A 25,414-nucleotide genomic window follows, 5' to 3' on the forward strand; every position below is an offset into this window, starting at 1 on the left:
TCAAAGTTTCTAGGCAGCAAAACATTTCCTCAAAATAGTAAGAAAGGAATAACTGTATAATTCATTCTATTACCCCACCCCACCCCAAAAGATGCTTTTTCAAAAGGCAACTTGAGTTTCTTTCTTTTTCCTTGAAGACATTTAGCTTCTCATCCAAGAAGCTTCTTCAGTTCTGACTGAATGGTGAAAAATGGAAGGATTTACATTCCTTGCAGTCATCTGGTCATTAGCGCTCTCTCTGAGAGTTGTTGAGGCCTGCAGGATGTTTTCTGCTCTGTGTTTCACTGTTGAACACAGGTGCAGGCTGTTGGGGATGAGTCTGTCTTGTCTGCATCTCAAATTGAAGAGCAAATGGTTCCTGTAGTCTACAGATTTTCTGGAAATCCATTCATACTCCCGCAGCATTTGAAAGGTGTTCATCCCAAAGTGCAATCTATGGAGATTCTCGATCATCCAGGTCATGGTTGTCCCAAAAGTGCATTTTCAAAAGGCAACTAGACTTTCTTTGTTTTTCCTTGCAAATGTTTTGCTTCTCAACCAAGAAATTTCTTCATTCTATTACCTTGAACCTACATTCTTCTGCAATTTGGACTAAGTGAAATCAGAGTTCAATGAGGCATCTCCTGTGCAAGGGACATTTCATCAGACCAATGCATTGTCTTAAAACAACACTTTCAAAATGATGTACCCATGAAGTAATTCAGGAAATGGCTCCGCTTATTGCAATGAACTGTATGGGCTGTTTGGTGCCAAACTTTACCATCTTTCCATAAAGAGAGAGCCTTTAAAACTGCAATCTTGCAATATATTATCCACCGAATATTAACTTAAGTAAGCTGCGCTATAAATTTTACAGCATGCTAAACATCACTGTTTAAATGAAAACACGGCCCAAAAACTGACCAGTGGCTTAATTCCATCAAAAGAAATTTCAAATGAATAAGTGCTTGTCTGTGACCCACTGAAGCAAAGAGGGAGGAAAAGAAAATAAGAGAAGTGCTGTAACATCAGATTGTCACAGAACATAAAAATACACTGAAAAAGTAAAAATATTTAGTGTGAAAAAGTGGGGGAGGGGAGACTAACCCTAACTCTAACTCTGCAGCATTGGATTTGCCAACAGTTCAGTATCGTCTTTCTTTTACTTTACTGAAACCACCTTTTTCCTTGCATTACATTTTTTATTCAGCATTGTCCAGGTAACTGAGTATGAAACTATAATCTGAACTATGGAAAATAATGGTCTGAATTTACAATACAATTGCTCATTTGAGAGATTTAGCATGTTGCAAGAAAAAAAAAAGGAAGACAGATTTGTTTGAGATATTGTGATGAAGACATCCAAGTGCATATGCCAAATCAGGAGTCTCCAATCCCTGGTCCACGGACCAGCACCAGGCCATGGCATGCCAGCCACTGGGCCATGGAAACAAGCAAAGCCCCATCAGCAAAATGCAGGCAGCATGGAAAACCACGCCCCCTCTGATCCATGGAAAAAACTCTCTCCACAGTGCCCGAAAGGTTGGGGGCTGCTGTGCTAGATAGAGAATCAGGTAAATGATCGCTGCGGGATGGAGAGGCAGTGAGGCAAAGCGAGATTGGCTAGGAAACTGTCATAGAACTTTGAAAATGAAGACCATGTAATCGTAGCAACATCCCAACAGCACAGCAGGAGACAGAGGGACTGAAGCAGTCACATCTTCCCCAAATTTCACTCCCTCAGGAGTCACAGATCCCAGAATTTGGACACATTCTGTAAGTTAGATACTTTGAGGTGCTTTGTTTTAAAAATGGCTGCTCTGTGATGCACCATTTCACCCAGTTAAAGGTCATGACAATTAGAGTTTTAATAGTACTTAGATTAAACCAGAGGCCCCCAACCTTTTGGGCACCAGAGACCAGTTCTGTGGGGAGAGGTTTTTCCATGGACCAGAGAAGGCATGGTTTCATGTGCTGGCTGCATCCCGCAGATGGGGCTTTGCTTGTTTGTGTGGCCCAGTTTCTGGCATGCCATGGAGCATTGCCAGTCCACCGACCAGGGGTTGGGGACACAGTGGGTTTAAATTATAACAGTAACCGCAGCACTAAACTCAATGGCCCTAATGTGTGCAAAATGCTACTGTGTTATGAGTTTGTCTGTGCTTCTGTGTTTTGGGTGGTGATGACAGATTTCTTGAAAGCTGCAGTCTGTTTATAATACATTGCCCTGGGAATCGCATAATTAATACATGAAAAGATTAAATAAACAGCTTATGAATACAAATAGCTTTGTGACGCAAACAGCCTGCAGACTTCCCTCCTATAGTCTATGCATTTACATCAGATATTTTTTGTTGACACTTACAGACAGATTCATCTCCCCATAGAGATCGATACATTTAAGCTTCTCTGCTTGGGGGACCCTTTGATTTGCTGTACCTTTATTCCTCTAAAGGTCAAGATGCTGAGCTCTGCTTCTGGGTTCTACCATTTGCTGAGTTTTGCTTCTATGCCTGAATCCAAACCCAGCACAGGTTTAGATGGGCTTTCGGATTTTAATTGAAATAACGTTTAGACCTCCTGGTAGGTTCACTTATTACCTATGAGATCTATATCCTCTAAACAGAGCATTAGGTGCTGCTGACCTGGATTTAAAAGAAAAGACAATTAAGCAAACTCTAATCACAACACAATGCTCACAAAGTTTAAACAAAGAGAAGAATGTCTGATGAAACAATAAAATCTTCAAATGACACGGGAATTATTACTGATTCCAAGTTTTGGGAACCATAAGAAAACTCTGTTTCTTGTACATTTTAGGTAATCTGTGGGTTTTAAAATTCATTCTCTTGTATCTGGCTACCCTTGACTTTGTAGCATCCTGCCATTTTGAGGCAAGAAATATAAAAATCTGCAAAAACTATTTTTTACATTTTTAAATAGGTTTCATACACTTGGAAAGCCACATTTTACACTTGAAGCAAAATGAAGAATGCTAGCCCCTTCCAGTGGGTCCCCTGGGTCTGCCAAATTGCTCTCCTCAGAAGGGTGCATCCCTACCACCACCTATAAAAGTCACTTGCTAATTTAAACATAAATTATCTTGCAAGCAAGATCCATCTTACAAGGAGCCAGCTGGTACAGAATTTAGCTTGAGCTGCCACCCCTGAAAACTGGTCTGGGAACAGACAGGCTGTTGCTGTAGAATTCAACATGCTAACTCATGAACTTAACCCCAAGTTACTCAATTTTCCCCAAGGTTTTCACAATATACTCAACCATAAAAAGGTGGGCAGCTTTGCACAATTCACTCTGCTCAAATTTAGCTGGATAATTTATGGTTCAGTAAGTATGTGAACATAGGACAATTCTGCATTGCAGTTAAAGCTGCTTGTCTCCCAGGTTTCTACTGCTTCTAAAAGTGACTGAAAATTGTAGTCCAAATTGCAATGGGTTGGCAACAGAACTGGGTGGGTACTAAATCTGACCACCACAAGTCTTAATCCTTGCTTGAGTTTTCCTTCTCCCAATCTTTTCCTTTACTTTACCAGATGTTTCACATGTGGATGCGTGTAGCCCCTTCCCAATTATCTCCTGCTTTGACCCTTCCTTTCCTCCCTCCCCCAATGATGCCATCAAAGCTCCAATCCTACAATAATCAACGCAAAAGGAACAATTGTTTTTATGTTCCTCTCTTCCTTTGTAGAAACAAAGTGGCAGTATACTTATTTTGCAACCTAAAGATACTTTTTTAAAAAAATAAGGAAAGGAAGTTTTGCAAGATGGGGGTTGGAAAAGCAAAGGTTTGTTTTACCCAGCCTGGGTAGAAATTGAAAAGAGGCCCACTGAGAAAAGTAAGGAGTTGAGTTTTTAGGTTTAAGGATAGTCCACTGACTTAACAGGCTAGAATTGGATCTCCTGCTAAGCATCAGAGAACATAAATCTGATAATTCAGGGTGAAATGGCTACCCAGAACAGTGGCCAACCACTGCAGGAGAACAGACATGCCAGGCATTGCAGCCACTGGGAGCTGGGGGTGGGGTGGGGGTGCTATTAAATAGAACAAAGTACTGGAAAAGAGTTTATGGTAGCTCAGATTTGGAAACAACAATTCTGCATTGAAACTCAAACGTATAGTAAAGATGTGGGGTGCACCGAGATTGAGATAAGGACAATTTCCCCTGTTTCTGTACTCAGGAAGCAGTGAATGACCCATAAAGGTGACAGTTGTCAGCCTTGCAGGATTGTTCAAACAAGATGCACACCCAGAAGTACTACCATAGCTCTAACTTTATTGTAAGGTTACACTCACTGAAATTTGCAAGTCTGAAAATACATCTCTCCCTCCCCCACCTTTACAGTCCAAGATTCTATAGAGGGTCCCCTCTGAAATGTTTGCCATGCCCACATTCCTTTTGCAGGCTAAGCTGCCACTTATTGGACTGTTGACCAGGCTCTAGCTCTATCCCCTGTATCTCAAGGTTATTTCCACATGCCATTATAATAGTCACTGGAGAAGGACTCCCAAAAAGGGCAGGCACTTCCATCTTTGCTTCTAGATGTTGCACAGATGACCTGCTTTGCATGTGGCTCATTTGCTTTTCATCTTAAGGCTTCACCCAATGAGGTTTAATGCAAGTGAATTATGAATCTACATTCTGAATTTATTCTGGACTTCATTTCTTCATTTCATTTCCCACCTTCATATTCAGATTTCTTCCCACTTTTACATCACACTTCTTATTTAAGGCTAGAACACTTACATCAACTGAAGTCATTGAAAAACAGATCAGCTTCCAAATTCTGTTGTGCAGAATGATGAAAGTAATTTAAAAACAAGGCTATTTTCACTGTATTTTAACTACAGTGACTCCTTTGATATCCTACTTGTTTTACTTGACTGGTGGGATGAGTGGCTAGAATATCCATCTTTAAGTTATATGAATAGTGGAAATTATTAAAATATCTGTATGGCAGCACATTTGATGGTGACATCAGTCTCAATAAGAAAAACGCTTTGAGGTTCAGAAACACATTCACATTTTTTTCAGTAGTTGGTGCTAAATTTTGAACATTTGAACATTGTGCTGGCTTCTTGCTTAATAAGGGTATATATATCTTTACTTTCTAATATATTTCATGTATGTATATGAAATGTATATGTGTATGTATGTATATCAGTAGTGGGATTCAAATTTTTTTACTACTGGTTCTGTGGGTGTGGCTTGGTGGGCATGGCTTGGTGGGCATGGCAGGGGAAGGATACTGCAAAATCCCCATTCCCTCCCACTCTAGGGGAAGGATATTGCAAAATCTCCATTCCCACCCCACCCCACTAACCTGCTTTCCAGCTCTGTTCTCCTGTGCAGGGCAACAAAAGAAGACCCAGCAGATCAGCTGGGACTTGGGAGGCAGAGAATAGATGGGGGCAGGGCCAGCCAGAGGTAGTATTTGCCGGTTCTCCGAACTACTCAAAATTTCTGCTACCGGTTGTCCAGAACTGGTCAGAACCTGCTGAATACCACCTCTGATGTATATCTGTATCTATATATGTTTACCTTTTGCATGTAGATATACCAGTATATATTGTGGGGTTCAATTTGAGAACCTGCCACAAAAGTCAAGACTCTTTGATTTTTTGCAACCAGTTCTCATTTAGTCACAAATGGCACCTGTGGGAACAGGAGCCAGATATCATGAAGGAATATCTGTCTTTTATGTGCTTGTGGAAATCATCACTCTGCCCCCAAAGAAATGGCTTCTAGCTCTTTACATTCAGAAGGTGGAAAGAGGTACAAGAATGTGAAATTGGGTTTCTTTATCAATAGGACTTACCTTTAATAACCTGCAGTCCCTGGAATTGTTTTGTAATGGCTTCATTAATTTTTCTACAAGAAACCTCTTTATCAGAAATCCTTGCATTCTTGAATGCCTCTCTGTCTGTTTGCAGACTAGCTTTCCAAAGACGTTTGATTGTCTAATGAAGCGGGAGATGTCTGCATATTATAGTGATGCAAATACTTTTTTTCTGAGAATTCTAAGCATGAATTCTTGCTATAGTCCAAATGTCATCTAGTTTTAGGAGCACAATGTTTAGCTATTTTGTTTTGTTTTTGCTTTTGCTTTGCTTCCTGTTGCTATTTCTAGACTGCTTGGTTAAATCAAGCAACCTCAGCTAATAAAGGATAGATAAAGATAACCTCAGCTAATAAAGAGTAGATAAAGGATCAACTCTTCCACAGAATTGGCTAGTGTGGCTGATTTTGCTATCCAATATAGTGTTTGCCATGTGATGCCCCATCTGGTGTATCATGTCCAGTGGTGGGTTGCCCCTGGTTCGCACCGGTTCTATAGAACTGGTAGTAAAACTGGCGGAAGGCTCCGCCCACTGACCCCAACGTCATCAGAACGCTTCTGCGCATGCGCAGAAGAGCGTGCGAGTGAGCGAGCAAAGTGAGCGAGCAAAGCAAGCATGCATGCACAGCCCCTTTGCAAACTGGTAGTAAAGGTAAGTAGAACCCACCCTGATCATGTCCCATATCTCATACCTATATGATGCTACTAGTACTACATTTGTGTCAGGAGTACCAAAGCACTTCTGGGTTGAAAGGATTGAAAAGTGACATGACCATTGTCCAGGGGATGCCCAATTAGGGGGCCCTTTCATGTCCCAAATAAATTGCCCATCAAAGTGGTACCCGTCTATCTACTTGCGGTCTCCCGCCTTCAAACTGCTGGGTCGGCAGGAGCTGGAGCCTGTGACAGAAGCTCACTGCATCCTGCAGCAGCAACCGGATCTTGAAACACAGGAAAAGTCTTTCTTTGCAATTGTATTGCATCAGTAGATACAAAGAGGCTGTTGGAAATATCAACAGGGAAACAACAAACCCAGAAAGGATCCTTGAGATAAAGTATAAGATAAGCGGTATGATAGAATAATGTACAACTATTCTTAAAAAGGATCAATTAGTTTGTTTTACTAATTTGCTGTCATTTTTAATTATTATTCTTTAATTATTACTTCTCCCAAGAAGAAGAAAACATATATGTCATGTAAATGCACAATGGGAGTAAGGCTTTATGTCAGGTGCAAGCATAATGGGAAATTAGAATTTGTGCCATCCAATTAATAGTCCATTTTGAAGCATCCCATCAGGCAAGGGGACATTGGTCCATCCCTAAAGAGCTAGAATGGTAGCTTTTCTTTTGATCCTTGAGAACAAAGAATCCACAATTTAAATTATTCATTTCATATATACAATCATTATTTGCATTTGTTTCATCTGAACCCTTTTTTTAAAGCTTTCCCCCCCCAAAAAAAAAGTTGTTGGCAATGCCAAAGGAAAGTTATAAATGACTGCACACATATCTTGAATGGCAAAGTAAATTATTTTTAAAATGTTTAATAAGAACAGGGGGCACAACTCTAACCACGGTTATTTTCGAGTTTTGTTTTCCCCTTAAATCTAGAGGAAAAAACTGACCCATACATGTCCATATACTGATATGTTAACAGTTTGATTTTGAAGGGCTACATGCTTTTTTCCCCAGCAAAGTAAAACAATAGATTTGATCCATGATAGTACAATACATACCATTGTTGAGCATATTAATTTTTGTGGGATTCACAAGATTGTGTCTAAGATTGGCCCCACATCTCTGTGTCTTCAGAATACCTTTAGACTTAGGGAAGTCATCATCTGATGAATTGATACATATGTAGGTAGGTAGGTAGGTAGGTGGATAGATGATAGATAGATAGATAGATAGATAGATAGATAGATAGATAGATAGATAGATAATAGATTAGAAAGAGAGACAAATGGGCAACAAATAGGTAGGTAGGTAGGTGGGTGGGTGGATGGATGGATGGATGGATGGATGGACTATAGGTATGTAGGTGGACAAACTAACAGATTAGAGATAGATAGATAGATAGATAGATAGATAGATAGATAGATAGATAGATAGATAGATAGATGATTAACTTCCAGTTCTGCTATTTTGCTATTTTGCTCTGACACTATGGGGCAGAAAGTTTTCCTTATCTTCCCTTCTTCCTAAAGTGCAATAGGGCTTTGCCATTTCTTCCCACCCAACCATCCCAATTTACAGAGACAGTGGGTTTTTTCAGCCTCCATGTGAAATGTCTCCCAGTTAAGACATTCAAAGGGAAGTACGCAGGTTGGTGCACTGATTTTTCATCTCCCACTTCGGCCAACTTGTCATTCTCTTGCTTCCTTATCTTCTCCAGTCCCAGAGAACACCAATAAAGAGACCTGTGCAGTGGTTCAAATTCTCTTCAGAAGTATGATCCTGATGGCAGGGTGCCTTGGGATAACTGCTGGTTACCTAAATGTGGGATACAGTGGCATAATGCCTTGCCTTGCCTCCCCTTGTCTAGAATAATTACAGCTATATCTTTAACTGAACCGGGTGTGGTGATTTCTGCCATCAGGTCTTCCTTAATAAATAATAGCTGTGGGTTTCCTTCTGGAGTGGAGAGGCATAGAGAGAACTGTTTGGGGTGGGTGGGTTAACTGGTGGGTAGTGGCAGTTTGAAGCGTGTCTTCAGGCCCAGAGTTTTGTCAATGACTTCCACAGGCTGCAGACTATGCCACTGTGCCATAGGCCTGCGAGGATTAGCCAGCATATCTGACCAGTGGCGCAACTGGTTCCCTGTAGCTCGGCAGCTGAGAAACAGCTTTCCAATCTGGTCATCCTTGGTCACTTTGTCACGATCCCAGACTGAGATCACCAGGTCTACATTCTAGAATGAAAATTACAAAGCAGAGAGAGGAGAGGAGGAAAAGGAAGGGAAAACAAGGGAGAAAGATGGTTTTACAATGCAAACAGAGAAACTCCGTTATCTCCTTACAAGGTGCTCTTTGCATGGGGAGCATTTGAGAGAGTTCATGCCTTTTTACCATTACAGCTTTAGTCACTTTCTGTCCCTCTTTTGTATTCACATACATTATTATTTCTCAAATGTCAGCCCAAATCCTGCTTAAAAGAGCTGCATAATAAAGATTTATGGGTAAGGACTTTAAACATTCCATGGCAAAATGACGCTTACAATGTTGCTGCAAGATGTCAAAAGAGCAGACTCCTCTAACCCAGGGGTGAAATGTTCCCAGTTCAGACTGGAACGCCGAATCTGGTAGCGATGACGGCAGGTGGTTCGGAGAACCAGTAGCAAAAATCCCTGCCTACTCCCCACGCCCAGCTGAGCAGCGCAATCATCAGAGGCTTTTTTTTTTTACTTTTAAAAGCATTTTTTCTTCCGCCGAAAAAATGCTTTTAACAGGAAAAAAAAAGCCTCTGATGATGTGTGGCTCGGCTGGGATCGTCAGAGCCTTTTAAAAGTATTTTTTTTACAACCTCTTCGGCCGAAGCGGTTGTAGAAAAAATGTTTTTAAAAGTAAAAAAAAAAAAGTTGGCCACACCCACTCAGTCACATTACCCCCCCACCAAGCCATGCCCACAGAACTGGTAGTAACAAATTTTACATTTCACCACTGGTTCACACGTATAATTTGGCCCATGTTACTGAACATTTCCCCTTTTAATTCAAAGGCATATTGTTCAAAACTAGTTAATGTAACTATTTTTAAAGTATATAGATCCATTCTGAAATATTTCTGAATTTAAGCTTTAAATTTTTATATAAAATCAATATATCGACATGCCCAGAACTCAAAAACTACCCAGGAATACATCATCCAGCTCACAATCAATTTGTAACACTTGGCAAATTTATGATAACAATGAACATTACTTCCCCCAAGCCACGCCCACAGAACCAGTAGTAAAAATTTTACATTTCACCACTGCTCTAACCCTGTTTGACACCATTATGGTAGGCATTAAATATGGTGTTGATTTTTTTAAAAAAATCTTAGTTATTATGCTTATTTAGTTTAGGCCCAGAAAAATAATAGCTAGGAAATAAGTCACAATAAGAAGCAAAACAGACTTCAGTCCAAGTATTCCTCATTTAATAATCATAATTGGGATCAGGCTTTCCATTGCTAACTCATGTGGTCATTAAGCAAGAAATCATATGACTGCAACTGAGATATGACCTCACTTCCATCATGGCTGCTAAGCAAAGCACCCATAATAGATGAGCGAGACATCACATGATCATGACTTGCAATTTTACTGCTGGCTCTCCATTGATGGAAGCCAGCTGTGAATCAGGCAAATGATGATCACATGACTGTGGGGAAACTGCAATGGTTATAAATGCAAGGACTAAAGTCATAAAGTTACTTTTCCAGTACCATTGTAACTTCAAACAATTGTAAACAGGGCAGTCGTTAAACAAGGATTATCTGTATAAGAAGATACATTTTTACAGCAGGCCTTAGTAAGATGAGCTCAAAACATCTGCAAAAGCAATGATGCTTCTAGAGCAGGGGCCCCCAACCTTTCGGACCTCAGGGACCACTAAATTCATAATTTTAAATCCCATGGACCACTAATATGATCTGCCTAATGACCGGCTGGGTGGGTGTGGCTAGGGGGTTATGTGACTGGGTTGGCATGGCCAACTCGATGGCCAACTTGTGTCACTCACATCAAGGGGCACCTCACCAGCCTCTACTCACCCCTCCCCTGCCAGCCACTCTTCACCTCTCCACCCAGGCTTCTTAGGGCCCCAACAGGAAGCAGTTGTTGAAGCTAAGCAGCCACCATGAGAAAGAGTTGGCAAAACAGCTGGCTCAGTTCAAATTGAATCTGACCGAGAAGGAGGCTCAGCAGAAGCACCTCACTGAGGACTATGAGCATAGGCTTCCAAGCAGAGGGAAGACCTGTGGGAGTGCAAGGCCAGGTACCGGTGCCTGGAGGCTCAGAGGGCTGAGATGGTCAGCCACTTCCAGGCCATGATGCAGTCCCACTGGAACAAGGCCCTTTGGTTCTTCGCCACCAGCGGTGCTTTCCTCCAGCCTTCGCCCAAAGCCCTGCACCAGGAGACTGAAGCTGACCCCAAGTTGGAATTTCTGCCCCCCTCTGACCCACACAAGAAGACCCCAAAGGGGGAGACTCTCTGCAGCAATACAAACGTTCATTGCCCGTATCTGGCCCAGGGGCCATAATTTGAGGATCCCTGATTTTAGTGCAATATAAAAAAATGCAAATAATTTTTCTGCGGACCACCAAAATTCTCTCTCAGACCACTTGTGGTCCACAGACCACCAGTTGGTGACCGCTGTTCTAGAGATTATTTCGTTCTCCAGTAACCTGGTTCTGCTATGAAATGGCTTCTACTGGGCCTACCTGGATCAAGTTGAAAGGCACTTCAAAAACAAAAGCTTCATTGAAATAGGGGCTCAATGTGTTTTTCTTCACCGTTGTCTTCTTTTTCTTCCATTTCTTTTTGTTCAGAATAAGTTGCACTTTGACATATGGGTCTGGCGTGGAAAGTAAAGCAAAGAACAGTTGAGGCAATTTAATCTGAAAAGAATTTTCCCCAGACATTAAAGTGTTCCTCAACACCATATTGCAGCCTTTTAGATCTCCATGAAAAACTCCTAACTCAAATATTAGCTGCTTTATTATAAAGCTTGGTGGTTCTGCCAGCAGCCTTGTAGGTTGACTAGGTATTTGGCTTGGAGGAAAAAACAACAAAACAACTGATCTTCCTGTAAAGGTCACCATGAGACTTTAATGCTGTTGTGAGTTTTTGGGAGAAAAATGTAATTCATCCCCACCAGCTTTCACAACCAAAACAAATCATATTATTCAAATGTTATATGGTTCCCCTTTCTTAAACAAAAGAAACAATAGCAATAGCAGTTAGACTCAATTACTGCTTCACAGTGCTTTGCGGCCCTCTCTAGGCAGCTTACAGAGTCAGTATATTGCCCCCAACAATCATTTTACTGACCTCGGAAGGATGGAAGGCTGAGTCAACCTTGAATTGAATTGAACTGCTGACAGTTGGCAGATTTAGCCTGCAATACTGCATTCTAACCACTCCATCACTATGGCTCTTACAAAAATAACAGTAATCTCCTTTGGTTCCGGTGTTCAGGAGGAATCCGTTAGCCCTTCTTTTCTAACGTAACAAATTTTATGAAAAGGCATCAGCTTTTCTAACCTGCAGCTCATTTCATCAGGTACGTAGATCCACTTATGCCTCTGATGAAATGAACTACAGCTCATAAAAGCTCTTATGTTTTAATTAAATGTGTTAGCCAGAAAATCAGATTCCTTCTGATTTTTGGTTACCCTAGACTAATACAGTTCTCCTAGCTCTCTTCTAAAGCACTGTGATAGCAATAACAGCAGCTATGACAAACTCACCCAGCTTTCATGATGCAAGAGAGGATTGTAGCTCTTACAACAGAGATCCATGCCATGTTGTATCTTCCCTGCTGCCAAGATCAGCAGTAATTCAAATCAAGAGAGCTAATATGGGCCTTCACATGTGTCAAACTGGCAGCCCGCTGGCCAGATACGTCACACGCAGGCCATGCCCACCCCAGCTCCACCAATGGGAAAAATGTCACGAAACATTACATGATGGCAATGTGACACAGCAAGTTTGACACCCGTGCTTTAGACAAGAGATTCAAAATATAATAGGACTCTGGGATCCATTTCAGCAACATGCATTAACAGGCTCTAAATCAGCATGACGTTCCTCTGCTCTCCACAATGAGTCTTAGGAATCTGTCCTTCATACCTGATAATCCATCTGCATCCATAACCTTGAGCTTTTTGGCTTCCAAGATAACTACCGTTAATTTGCTGGTACTGGGGACATATCGCAGTGAGAAGCAGATTTCTCCAAGGTGCTCTTGCTGTGAGAAACCAAAAAAAAAAAAAAAAACCACAGGAGAAGCCAGACTGATATACTGAGAAAAGATAAAGGGATGAAGCCAATAGTCCTTCTAACATAGCGCTAAAATAGGAACACTCTGAGGAATACTTTGAAACAATTATTGTTGCTCCAGAAATCATTTTTCTAAGCCCAGAAAAATGGAGAACTATGCCATTGACACCACAGAGGTGAAAGTATTCTTAATATGCACCAACTTAATATGCACCAAACTATTTTCTGCTGTAACAACCCTAATTCTTTTTTTAAAAAACCATTGGTTTTTGTTTAAACTTAGGCAAATTCAACTTCAGCCAAGCAATGTATGATGGATGATGCCAATGATCCAGTCTTTAATAAAGATGTTGACATTGTTTATTTGCATCCATGAGCCATTGGACACCTAGAACTAATGGCCAGAAATAGGAAGTGGAGTGTCTTCAACATGCTGCCCCGTGTGTCTCGCTCATGTATCTTGTTGATACTGAAACAAGTCTCTGTGCTTAAGAGACAAAAGGAATGTTCTCCTCCTCCTCCTCCTCTTGGGTTTCCCTCTCTGTAGCAGTAGTGGGTTTCAATTTAGTTTGCTACCAGTTCGCTCGTGCGAACTTGCAAGCTTCCGCAATGCTTCTGCACATGCGCAGAAGCTTCTACCCATGCACAGACGCATCCGGGTGGGTGGGCAGAGCCTCCCGCTGCTGCTACCGGTTCGTCCGATCTGAGGCGAACCGGTAGCAACCCACCACTGCTTTGTAGCAGTGGTGGGGTTGCCCACGGTTCGGACCGGTTCGCAAGAACCGATAGTAAACTGGCGCAAGGCTCCTCCCACTGACCCGGATGTCATCATAAGTGATCTGCGCATGCGCAGAAGAGCATGCGTGTAGCCACGATGCAAACCGGTAGTAAAGGTAAGTAGAACCCACCCCTGCTCTATAGGTAGAAAAGGTGAGGCTTTTCTGTAGTTCTTAACAAATCTAGGTTTCAATAAAGGAGAATATTTGTAGCTCAGGGTTGAAATGAGGGGTCCTTGGTGCTCTCTGAGCTTGCTTATTTTCTTGCAAATGTTTCATTACCCTAATTAGGTAATATCATCAGTTCAGAGAGCACCAAGGACCCCTCAAATCTAGGTTTTAAATCAAATGTAGTGAACGTCTGCTTGCATTCATCCTCTGAATCCACAACAATTATATTATTATTATTTTGTTTTGGCTAGGAGCAGTGTTTTAAATGGGATGTCCTTCTGCTTAAATCACTTATATTGTTTCAGTGCTCTGCTTAAGTTCATAGGCAAATCCTTTCAAGCAGCCTTCTGCTGATTTCAAATGTCAGCACAGGGTTCCACCTTAAAGTGAAGCAATAGTAGCAGGGAAGAGGTGGTTTAAGCCTATCCTTGAACCATTTCTCCCATTCACATCCCTCAGTCCCATCCTTGTATGGATGCTATTAGTATCACTGGCAACTGGCATTTTCCAAACTGGCAACTTTATAAAATGAGATGGGAAAGTAGTTTTATTTCCCTGAAACACCATACACACGGGAAAAGAGTGATCTGATCAAAAACCTCCAACATTACACTGTATTAATTGAAAACATTGCTCCTTGGAGGGGAACCTAGATATAATTTGAAAAATATTGTTTCTATTCCAATGGTCTGTCCAAATATCTGTTTAAAAAAAGGATTTCCCATTTTTTTTATCCTTCAAAGTGAATGTGTTAGGTTCACATACTGCACTGATCTAGGAGTTTGTTTTAATCATTAATTGTTGAATAAGACATAAAGGGCTGCTTTCTTATATGCTATTAAAGCATAAACCATATTGACCAACTACAATGGCTATTTTTACACTGCATGAGAAATAATCAATGAAATTACATCATATAGCTTGATATATAAAACCATTATTATGAATCAGGGGCAGGTTCCAAATCCTATTGCTACCGGTTTTCTCATGTGCGCACTGGTGCTTGCACACGTGGCACTTCTGCGCATGCACAGAAGCGTCCAGGCGGGTGGGTGGAGCCTCCTGCCACTGCCGCTACTGGTTCGCCCAATCCGGTGTGAATCAGTAGCAACCCACCACTGTTATGAATCCAATCAATTGCATGTCAATTCATTGAATAGGAATGTGTGTGTGTGTGTGTGTGTGTAGACACACACATAAACATACCCCATACAAAGTTCTCAATTTGTAATATCACAAGCTTCAACCATTCATCACCATGAGCAACTGCCTGTGTTGCACATCAATAAATTGCCCAGAGTATGGATAATAAAACCCATGCTCTGGGCAATTGATCCCAAAGTGAATATGGTTTTCTTAAACAAAACGTAACATTACTACTCAATGGCCTCAACATACAAACTTCATTAACCATTCATATTCAGCCTGAGATATTATCAGTTCCCTGGTAATATAACTGCTAATAGTGCCCTCTAGGGGATATTCCATCTCTACATCAGTAATAAAACTATTAGAATTGTCTCACAGATGTCAAGGTGCTATCAAGTTAGCATGCTCATAACCAAGCATACTTATTTTTATTTATTTATTTCTGAGATTTGTATCCTTCCATAATCCCACTGATGATCAACAATAGCAACCCAATTCTTTTAATGAGCTGAGGGAATGAAATGTGCTTCTTTCTATCTTGGAAAATTGATGTTCACCATCTTTTGATTAAAATGGATTTCAAGAGGAAGAAAAACAATCTGTCTCCAAAGATATAATAACATCTGCTATCAACATATGCTGAATTCAAATGAGATGTCTTCAAACAGCCTATGTTGATGATCAAGAGAGACCAAACTTGATTTGATATATACTACAATAGACAAAGAATCCATTATTTATTGAACCCTTTCTAAATGTTTCGTTTTCCACTAATTTAGATGTGACTGTTTATAATCCCTTATTATAAAGGGAGTGGACATTAATGTAGTTTGGGCCTCGTCTCCATGGTGTTGCCCTTATCTTCTCCCTCACTAATGGTGGAGATAGGCATCAGCTATCATTAATTACATTGGTATAATAGTAAAAATTTTCCCTTTAATCCAATAGCATTCAAGAACAGCTTTGATACATGTAAAATGTTTCATCTTGAAAGATAAATCAGGAAGCTAGAGGTACCTAGAAACGGTGCGCTTTGGGAGTGTTGGAAGCATCAACATCTCATAATCATCTCTATGCTTATGAATGACCTCCACCTCAGTCATTTCTCCCTCAGCTTTTGTAAATGCCTTCTTTATTTCCTGACTTCCTTTTATATCTATTCAGGCTTTGAACAATGTAGAGGAAAAAGAGAACACTATTTCACTGAGAAAAGAGTGGAAGTGTGAGTTTATGCTCATTTGCTATCTTTCCTGTATTGGTTGGTCTCAGGCCTTCTTCCTTCCAAAATCAAGTAGACAGTTTCAGTTCTCCCACCTTATAGAATCTAAACTTTCAAATCTCTCAAATCCTGAGTCTCTATATTACATTATTTAAATATAATAATAGGGTAACTTTAAGAGATTGCTTAAGACTCCTGAGAGTTCCTTGGACTGCAAGGCAATCAAATTGGTCAGTCCTAGAGGAGATCAACCCTGACTGCTCTTGAGAAGGCCAGATCCTGAAGATGAAACTCAAATACTTTGGCCACCTAATGAGAAGGAAGGACTCACTAGAGAAGAGCCTAATGCTGGGAAAGACTGAGGGCAAAAGAAGAACGGGATGACAGAGAACGAGGTGGCTGGATGGAGTCACTGAAGCAGTAGGCGTGAGCTTAAATGGACTCCAGAGGATGGTAGAGGTGAGGAAGGCCTGGAGGAACATTGTCCGTGGGGTCACGATGGGTCGGACATGACTTTGCAACTAACAACAAAAAGAGATTGCTATCCAACCATTATCACAGGAGTCTATGGATATCTTGGAAGGTATCTTTGAAACTGCAAGACATATTGGAGATAAAATGTGAAAGTTGCAGTGGACAGCTTTTCTGTCCAATGGTATAACTATAAATGTTTTGTAGATTTGTTGAGCCATTATTGTCAGAGGTCTATAATGAATTACTTAAATCCAGTAAATTGTCTTTGTCTTTTTATGTCTTCTACACCACTAATTTTAAAAGCAGGTAAAGATTTTGAATTTTGTACAATTTATAAATTGATACGGTAGATGCAAGAATATTTATTGCTTTTTGTCTAGATGATTTCAGAGAATCTCACCATGAATAATTCATCCAACTCGGTCTGGATTTTTCAAAACCAGACAGTATCAGATAATTTACACTCATGATATAGCTCAAGATAAATTGGATTCTGATGTATTAATGTTTTTGGATGTTGAAAAAGCTTTAGATATGAGTAAACTTGGTAGTTTACTCATATCTTGGAGCCTTGGTAGTACAGTGGTTTAAAGCACCCTGTTATTAACCCAGCTGCCTGCAATTACTGCAGGTTCGAATCTTACCAGGCTCAAGGTTGACTCAGCCTTCCATCCTTTCTAAGGTAGGTTAAATGAGGACCCAGTTTGTGGGGGCAATAAGCTGACTTTGTATAAATATACAAAAGTATGAAGGCTATTGCTTAACGCATTGTAAGCCGCCCTGAGTCTCCCGAGAAGGGCGGCATATAAATCAATTTTTTTAAAAAAAATGTAATTTTTTTTTAAGTGAGAGGAACTTGTGTGTGTAGGTATGGATTCCCAACTTCTTTTATTAAATAGATTGAAATTTATTATTCAAACTAATAGCAAGTGAAGTAACATTTTTAATTTTTAGACTAGTTGAGTTATCAGATGAGTTATAATATGGCAGCTGTCATGATGCCCAATTGCTCTATTGGTTTATGACCTAATTCTTGAGCCATTAACAATTATTCTCAGGCAATCTTATAATATTACTGGTATTACACTGGCATATGCCATGCTATTTAGATTCAGAATTTAATTATTTTACATATTGCTGATATTTGGACAATATTGTATAAATATTCTAACTTATTGCCTCACTTGATTAATGCTAAATATTCAAATTATAAGATTAATTGGGACAATCTAATTTACTTTCTTTGGAATCTGATTTATAAACAGGTAAATTGTTGGGCTTTATAATTTATACAGAATATATTAAATATTTTGGTTTCTATAATTTTAAAAATCTCACAATATGTGGAAATTAATATATTGAATATTAAAAGTAAGATTCCAGTGGCTACTGGATGCATTTAAAATCCATTAAATTTAATGTTAGTAAAATGAATTACTACCTAATTGATGCATATTGTAAGATATGTACTGTTGTTAATTCCAAAAAGTTATTTTATTCAGATCAAAAGACTACTGAGGAAATTTATATGGGAAAATAAACTACCAGGAATTTTACTGGCTAAACTGAAATTATGTTTGATAAAGGAGTTTTAATTTACCAGAGTCTCAAAAATATCTCTAGACATTTATGTTATGATTTATATTTGAATATCAACTTTTACAAGTTTTATTGGAAAGTTGTTATGTATTTCTGTTAAGATCTTAGCAATGATCTGAATCAGCGACATATAGCAAAAACAGTCTTTCATTTCCTGGTTTACAAGCAAGTAGCTATATTTGGGGCCATCCACTAATCTCATGAATATTTATTTTATGGAAGAAGTCTACTGTAAACATAAGAGGTAAGACTTTCTATTGGAAAGTATAATAAGGCTCTGAAATAATTACTTTGAATTAATTTCTGTAATGATTATTTAAAGGAATGTCAACAACTTCAGATAGAATTTTCTTTCCCTAATACATGACTCTGGCAATATAAACTAATTTAAATGTTTTGATTGCTCAATATGAAACAAATATCTAAGCCACCCCAATAAGCACCAAGATGCTATCATTATTTGATGGAGCCCATTCTGAAATCAAATCAATTTTGCACCTAAAGCAGAAATTTAAAAATATTTTTGAAGTTGAAATTAACTGACCTTATGATTTACGGAATGAATAATTGGCATAACCAATAATGGAACATCAGTAGATGCAAATCTTTTTTAAAAAATGTTTAAAATGTTGCTTTGGTCCTGAGGTCATTCTGAATACTTTGGACCCTTAAAGAATGTATCAGAAAGTATAGACTTAGCGTGTTAATGATGTAAAGGTACAATCATTATATGATTTGGTTGTATCTCTTTTTGTTTCTTTGTTGAATGATATTAGAACATGTCTTTGGTCTGCTGCACTATTATAATTTATCAATTAATTAGATTATTTCTTGGTTGTGTGTACCTTTAGTTTTTAACATTTGTTTTATTCCTTCTTAATGTGTTTTTATTGCAAATGAAGATAAACATAAGAAATACCAAGACGGGACCCCAAAAAGCAGGCAAACTTTCTATTCTAGAGTCCCCCTAAATCCACCCTGAAGACTCCTGAGTCATGTATTTTTCCCTGTAGCTGGTGACATACTGAAAATGAATAGTAGCAAAGTAGGAGCAGACAATTATTCATGTCTATATCAAAGGGCATGTTCAGAAATCAAAGCACCACCTTTTGTCAATGACTCAGAACAGAACACTTAGGTCCAGCCACAGGAGCAGCCAATTTTACGCCAGCATTGTTCTGAGCTGACTCACGGATGGGTGGGATAATCCTTTTATCCAGCAGTAAGAATGCTCTTTCATAACAGGTTAAAATTTAACTACATTTCTATGCCTAATCAAGATGGTTGAAGTATGAAAGGGAGCAGCAGCTGCTCAAGACATCAATGTGTGGTGTCCAAGGTGTCCACTCATTGCATTACGGTGTGGTATGCCAGCTAGACAGCTGCGGATAGAAAGACATTACATAGGATGGTGAGCACAGCACAAAACATCATGGGCTGTCCCCTGATATCACTAGACGACATCACTAGGGCTTGCTGCCTTAGGAGAGTGAGGAAAATCCTCACGGACGACTCACACCCTGGTCAGCACTTCTTTATTCTCCTACCGTCGGGAAGGAGATATAGAAGTATAGGCGGCAGCACAAATAGGCTGAAGAACAGTTTTTATCTGTCAGCTGCCAGGCTTCTGAATGGAAAATAACTTTACAACAACATAGTATGATTGACTTGCAGGGCTGGTGCGATGTGCAATAAATTCACATGGTGCAGTAGGAATGTATGTTTGTTAGTAGGATTCACTGAGTTAGGGATTTTTCTTTTCTTTTACTGTCTTTCACTGTAAGTTGTATTGGGTTAGGGGGGTGCACGAAGGGAGGTTCAGCCAATCTCATTGTACACATGTTGTACTCTGACATTAAAGGTTTGGTTTACATTGAATTGAATTGTGTGCTTGCAGATATTCTGGATCCATTGACTGATGGGTTTTCTTGATGCTCCATCCTACTCTTTATTTATATATTTATTGGTTCAATTTATATGCCGCCCTTCTCCGGAGACTCAGGGCGGCTTACAATGCTTTTAAGCAATAGCCTTCATACTTTTGTGTATACCTGCTTAGTAGGGCTTTTTGGCCCCATCCCAAGCGGTATTCTTTTTTATACAAAGTCAGCTTATTGCCCCCACAATCCGGGTCCTCATTTTACCTACCTCGAAAGGATGGAAGGCTGAGTCAACCTTGAGCATGGTGAGATTTGAACTTGCAGTAATTGCAGGCAGCTGGTATTACTTAACAGTACTTTAGTCTGCTGCACCACCAAGGCTCTTCATTGCATTCGAATCCCTCATCCTTATTTCATTCTCTTACACTCTCCTGCAGAGTGTTTCAACTGCTAAAGGAAACTTGAGAGTCAGGCTGGGAGATTGAAAAAAAACTTTCATTGACTGCTTCACTGAAAATGCTGCACGGGATGGCTTATTGATATGGATTTTAATAGAGGAAATGGAGTTTCTTTGATTCAAGGCACTCCCGTCTTGCCACTGCGTACACATGCCAATTTCTCAGTCTGAAGGTGGTACAGAATAAGAACAGGGATTGCACTTGATCAGCCCACAAGCCAAGAAGCAATATTTTCTTCTCTGACCTTTCAGAACAAGGAGTACAAAAACACGTCTTACTATATCCTGGAGAAACAAACTTGTCTTCACCCTCATTCCAAAAAAAAATAGAAATAAAATGAATTGTTTGTACACCCTCCTCTGTGTCTTACTTGAAGTTGCATACGGTATGTCAGTTAGACATATGGGAGGGGGACTTTACAGGGATGCGCGTGAAATGCTCCCTTATCGGCACTTGGTGCCATGCGCATGTGCATGCACATGTGCGCTCCCTTTTTGGCACTCGGTGCCAAAAAGGTTCGCCATGACTGGCCTAGGAGATAGGAAACAGAATAAGGCAGAAGTTTTTGCAAACGGGAAAAGAGACTGTTTACTAATCCACAACATTTCTCATATATTAGAACCTGGCCTTATGGTTTCAGTTACCCTGTAGCTGATTTGGATGAAATCAGCTCAGCTTCTGAACAAATTATTAAATATTTCGGCCGAAACACAGATTAAAACACCCAATTTGTAAAATCACGAATTAAAAAATTTAAAAATTTAAAAGATGGGAGTTAGGCCAGGCCAGGTAGCGATGGTGGCGGATGGTTCGGAGAACCAGTAGCAAAAATCCTTGTGGCCCCACCACCACCACTATGCCCAGCTGAGCCGCACGATCATCAGAGGCTTTTTTTTTTTTACTTTTAAAATCATTTTTTCTACAACCTCTTCCGATGAAAAAATGCTTTTAAAAGTTAAAAAAAAAAGCCTCTGATGATCGTGCAGCTCAGCTGGGATCATCAGAGGCTTTTCAAAGCATTTTTTTCTGCAACCTCTTGGCCGAAGAGATGGTAAAAAAAATGCTTTGAAAAGTCTCTGACGATCCCAGCTGAGTTCCCTGATTGGCAGAGAGGCTTTTCAAAGCATTAGAAAAAATGCTTTGAAAAGTTTTTTTTTTAAAAAAAGAAGTTGGCCATGCCCACCCAGTCACATCACCCCACCACCACCAAGCCACGCCCACAGATCCGGTAGTAACAAATTTTACATTTCACCCCTGCCCTGGAGCACCGTAACTGTCATAAATATGTCCCAGTTGCAAAGTGCCCAGATTACAACTGTGTAAACACAGCGACACTGCATCAGCAGCAAGTTTGAGGACCAGTCAGTAGTCTATTTTTTCAACGCTATCGCAATTTCAAATGGTTGATGATCAAGGCAGTCAGTAAGTTAGATACCTGTATGGTACACTTGCCAGTCACAACAATTTTGTAATTGGTTATATAATTGATCAAAAACAAGAAGTACATATTGCAAGCAGAACTTTACTTTGAAAAAAATGGCTTATGTCTCTCCTCTTAGTCTTTACTGCGTAAGTGGACTGATATTAAGTGATGAGTTGGCTTTGCTCCAATGGTACAAAATGGGTAAATTTCTTGCCACTACATTGTTTATGTAGCCTTGTTATTTATTTAGTTATTGGAATTATAGCCTACTTTATTACCAAAGATGAACATTTGGCAAATAATAAAAATAAAATCTAATATCGATGAATAAATTAATATTAGATATAGTTAACATAATTAAATAATAATTACTGACCATCCTAATGACATCAACTTACTCTAACCTCTTCTCTCTTTGAAGAATTTGATTACTTCAAAAAGCAGATTTCGAGTAAGAGTCTTTTGCAAAGAAAAGTGGTTGTTTGAACATGCATGGAATGTCTTACTACTAAGAACTAATTTTATCAGAATATTCCAAATTATTTTTAGGAATTTTAATAGTATTAAATCTACAGTATCTTCCTAATATGATGTCCTCCAGAAGTTGGAATGCAATTCCCATTAGCTTAATATAATAATAAGAATAGCAACTCTTTCTAAGTGGCTTAGCTCACAGAGCATAGCAATAGCAATAGCACTTAGATTTATATATCGCTTCATAGTGCTTTACAGCCATTTCTAAGTGGTTTACAAAGTCAGCATATTGCCCCCAACAATCTGGGTTCCTCATTTTATCAACCTCAGAAGGATAGAAGGCTGAGTCAACCTTGAGCCAGTCAGGATCGAACTCCTGGCAATAGAATTCAGAGTTAGCCTGCAATACTGCATTCTAACCACAGCGCCACCATGGCTCCAAACCATAATGTGCAGTTTGTGAGCCATGTCTCAATCTAGAAAGTCATAAGTAGTTTAATAAACTATGATGAGCTGAAATGTGGACCTAGGCTATGCAGTTTCATATAAAAATTTCAGCATCCTGGTCGAGTTGTACACACTGATAACTTCCTAAGTGAACAGAAGGTGACACGACCTCAAAACTGTGCAAAATTAAACACAGCATCTTTCTATCAATTTCAACACAAGGTATCTATTGTGCAGTTCTTTAGAGCTTCAAAATATGAAAACAATGAATATAGTAGGTGCAAAGTTTGAACACTTTGTAATATCTTCTTTGACAGAAATAAGAGTTTCTAAATGTTTTGTATAGCAAAGTACAAGTGTTTCTATTTGTGATTTTTGGAAATGTTTTCTGTTTTCCCTTGTAGGAGTCTTTGGTCTTGTTGTATTAATTGTGCTATATTATCTGTTGCTAAACTTTTCAGTAGGTGATTCACAGAGGGTATTCTTTTGCAAATCTGAGAACTTTTCAAGTAGTACCAGCAGATATTTTTCTTGGTTTTTCAGATCTAGTCTGGACTTCCACAGTTCCATGTAGCTTTCCTCTCACAATGTTTCTCACAGCTAAAATTGCTAGCATTCCCCTACTTTGTAAGACACAATTATCTCCATTTTTGAATACTCAGACAACTCTTTTAGAAGAGTCAAGGACCATTAAAATAAACAAACATCACAGCCTGAGAGATTTGAAGGTTCAGAATGTTTATATATCCAATGGAATTTTCTTCACCTCTGTAATTGTAGACTTAATGACTCAATCACCTTCAGGGGCCTTATTCACCACTGTACTGTAAAAACTATAGCATCAAATCAAATTAATTTCTGCACCTGCCAATAGTCACAATGTTCTTATTGTGAATCTATAATCAACTGTGCATAAAGTGTTAAGAATGCATTTAAATTTGTAGAAAGATGGTGCATTTAACATTATACTATGCAAGGGTTGTGATAGCATCTGCTCTTTTGGGAATTTATCAAAGTTTACAATCTGAACAGGGTGTTACAATATTTTGCACACCACAGGAACTAAACAGATCTATTATTGTATTGATTCCCTGCCTCTCTACCAAACAATGGTGCTCAAGGCAGCTAATAGTACACAGAATAAAATGGTTCACACGCTCACAAATTAGGGACAAAACAAACAACAAAGCCATTTTTCCCTGCCTGGGAAAAAAAAAACCTTTTTATTGTTGTCTTTTACTAGCAGAATAACAAAGTAATTTAGTCTAATCTCTTTTCACAGGGATTGCCAAATCTGAAAACAAACACTGAGTAAATGATCCCGCTGCTAACTTTACCTTACAGGTAAGGAGGGGAGACAGCTAAACGTTGTGTACTCTGTAGTTTCAGCAATCTCAGCCAGGTTGCCCAACAATGGAGCATTGCAGTTCAGCAACATCTGGTGGGGGGCACAATCCCCTCAATTTCCACACATCCTATTATAGTGCCTCAAAAAAGATCTTTCCTTCCTTCCTTTGGCAACATATGCCCCACATGCAGAAGAATTTACAAAACCTTCAGCTTGGGAAACAACTCCTATATAATTAATATAATACAATTAAGTGATACAATCTGCATAATTAAGCTTGAAAGAACACTTTTGACTGGTCAAGAGAATCAGCACCAAGATCTAACTCTTCAGTTAAATAGAACCAGTCAGCATTTTCCTTCCTTAGCTCCAGAGTTTCATAATGATGTCACGTGAACTTTTGTGAGATTTATTCCAGTCTCTGCATCAAAGCTGAGCAGGTATTTTGTGATTGGGGTCAGAGTTATTTGGGGATTTTTATTTTCCAGCCTGGGGGTCCACAAGAGGTCTGGCACTGAGAGGGTGAGATGACTAATAAGGAAAGCATCTAAATTATTTGCATCAAAGCTGAGCAGGTATTTTGTGATTGGGGTCAGAGTTATTTGGGGATTTTTGTTTCAGCCTGGGGGTCCACAAGAGGTCTGGCACTGAGAGGTTGAGATGATTAATAAGGAAAGCATCTAAATTATTTGCTTCTTATTTTTCCTTTGAATATTTGAAATGAAATAATTATTCAGCTTATCACTCTCAGTTTACTGCTGTTGTATCTGAAGTGACAACCAATACTGCTGAAGGCTAACCATTTGTTTCCATGTTCATATGATACAACTTTGGAAAGCTTTAGACCAGTAGTGGGTTCCACTAACCTTCGCTACCGGTTCGGAATTGGGTGCGTGCGTGTGTGCGCACTTACTTTGCTCGTGTGCAGTGCTTCTGCACATGCACAGAACCTTCTGTGCATGCACAGAGCGTCCGTGGTGACGTCCGGGTGGGTGAGCCTTCCGCTGCCGTCACTACCAGCTCGCCCGAACAAGGGTGAACCAGTAGAAACCCACCACTGCTTTAGACCCATAAAAACAGTGGTGGGCTGCAACCGCTTTAACGTCTGGTTCTGTGAGCACACACCTAATCCAGGGTTCAAAATACAGCAATTTGAAGCTCAGCTGATTACCT

General features: G+C 39.6%; 1 protein-coding gene across 2 annotated transcripts in view; it reads right to left on the reverse strand.

Moving 5' to 3' along the window:
* Positions 1-7,366: 7,366 nt before the first annotated feature.
* Positions 7,367-25,414, reverse strand: part of SYT8 (synaptotagmin 8) — a 31,832-nt gene continuing 13,784 nt past the window's right edge. For both annotated transcript variants that reach the window (XM_034416870.3, XM_034416868.3), the window contains exons 7-9: positions 12,674-12,791; positions 11,263-11,396; positions 7,367-8,749 (exon numbers count right to left, since the gene is read on the reverse strand). In XM_034416870.3, the coding sequence (XP_034272761.1) occupies positions 8,516-8,749; positions 11,263-11,396; positions 12,674-12,791 (486 nt within the window). In that variant the 3' untranslated portion in view covers positions 7,367-8,515. The remainder of the gene's footprint in view (positions 8,750-11,262; positions 11,397-12,673; positions 12,792-25,414) is intronic.

The sequence above is a fragment of the Pantherophis guttatus genome, chromosome 1, assembly GCF_059756535.1.
Source record: "Pantherophis guttatus breed Tessera chromosome 1, ASM5975653v1, whole genome shotgun sequence".
NCBI lineage: Eukaryota > Metazoa > Chordata > Lepidosauria > Squamata > Colubridae > Pantherophis > Pantherophis guttatus.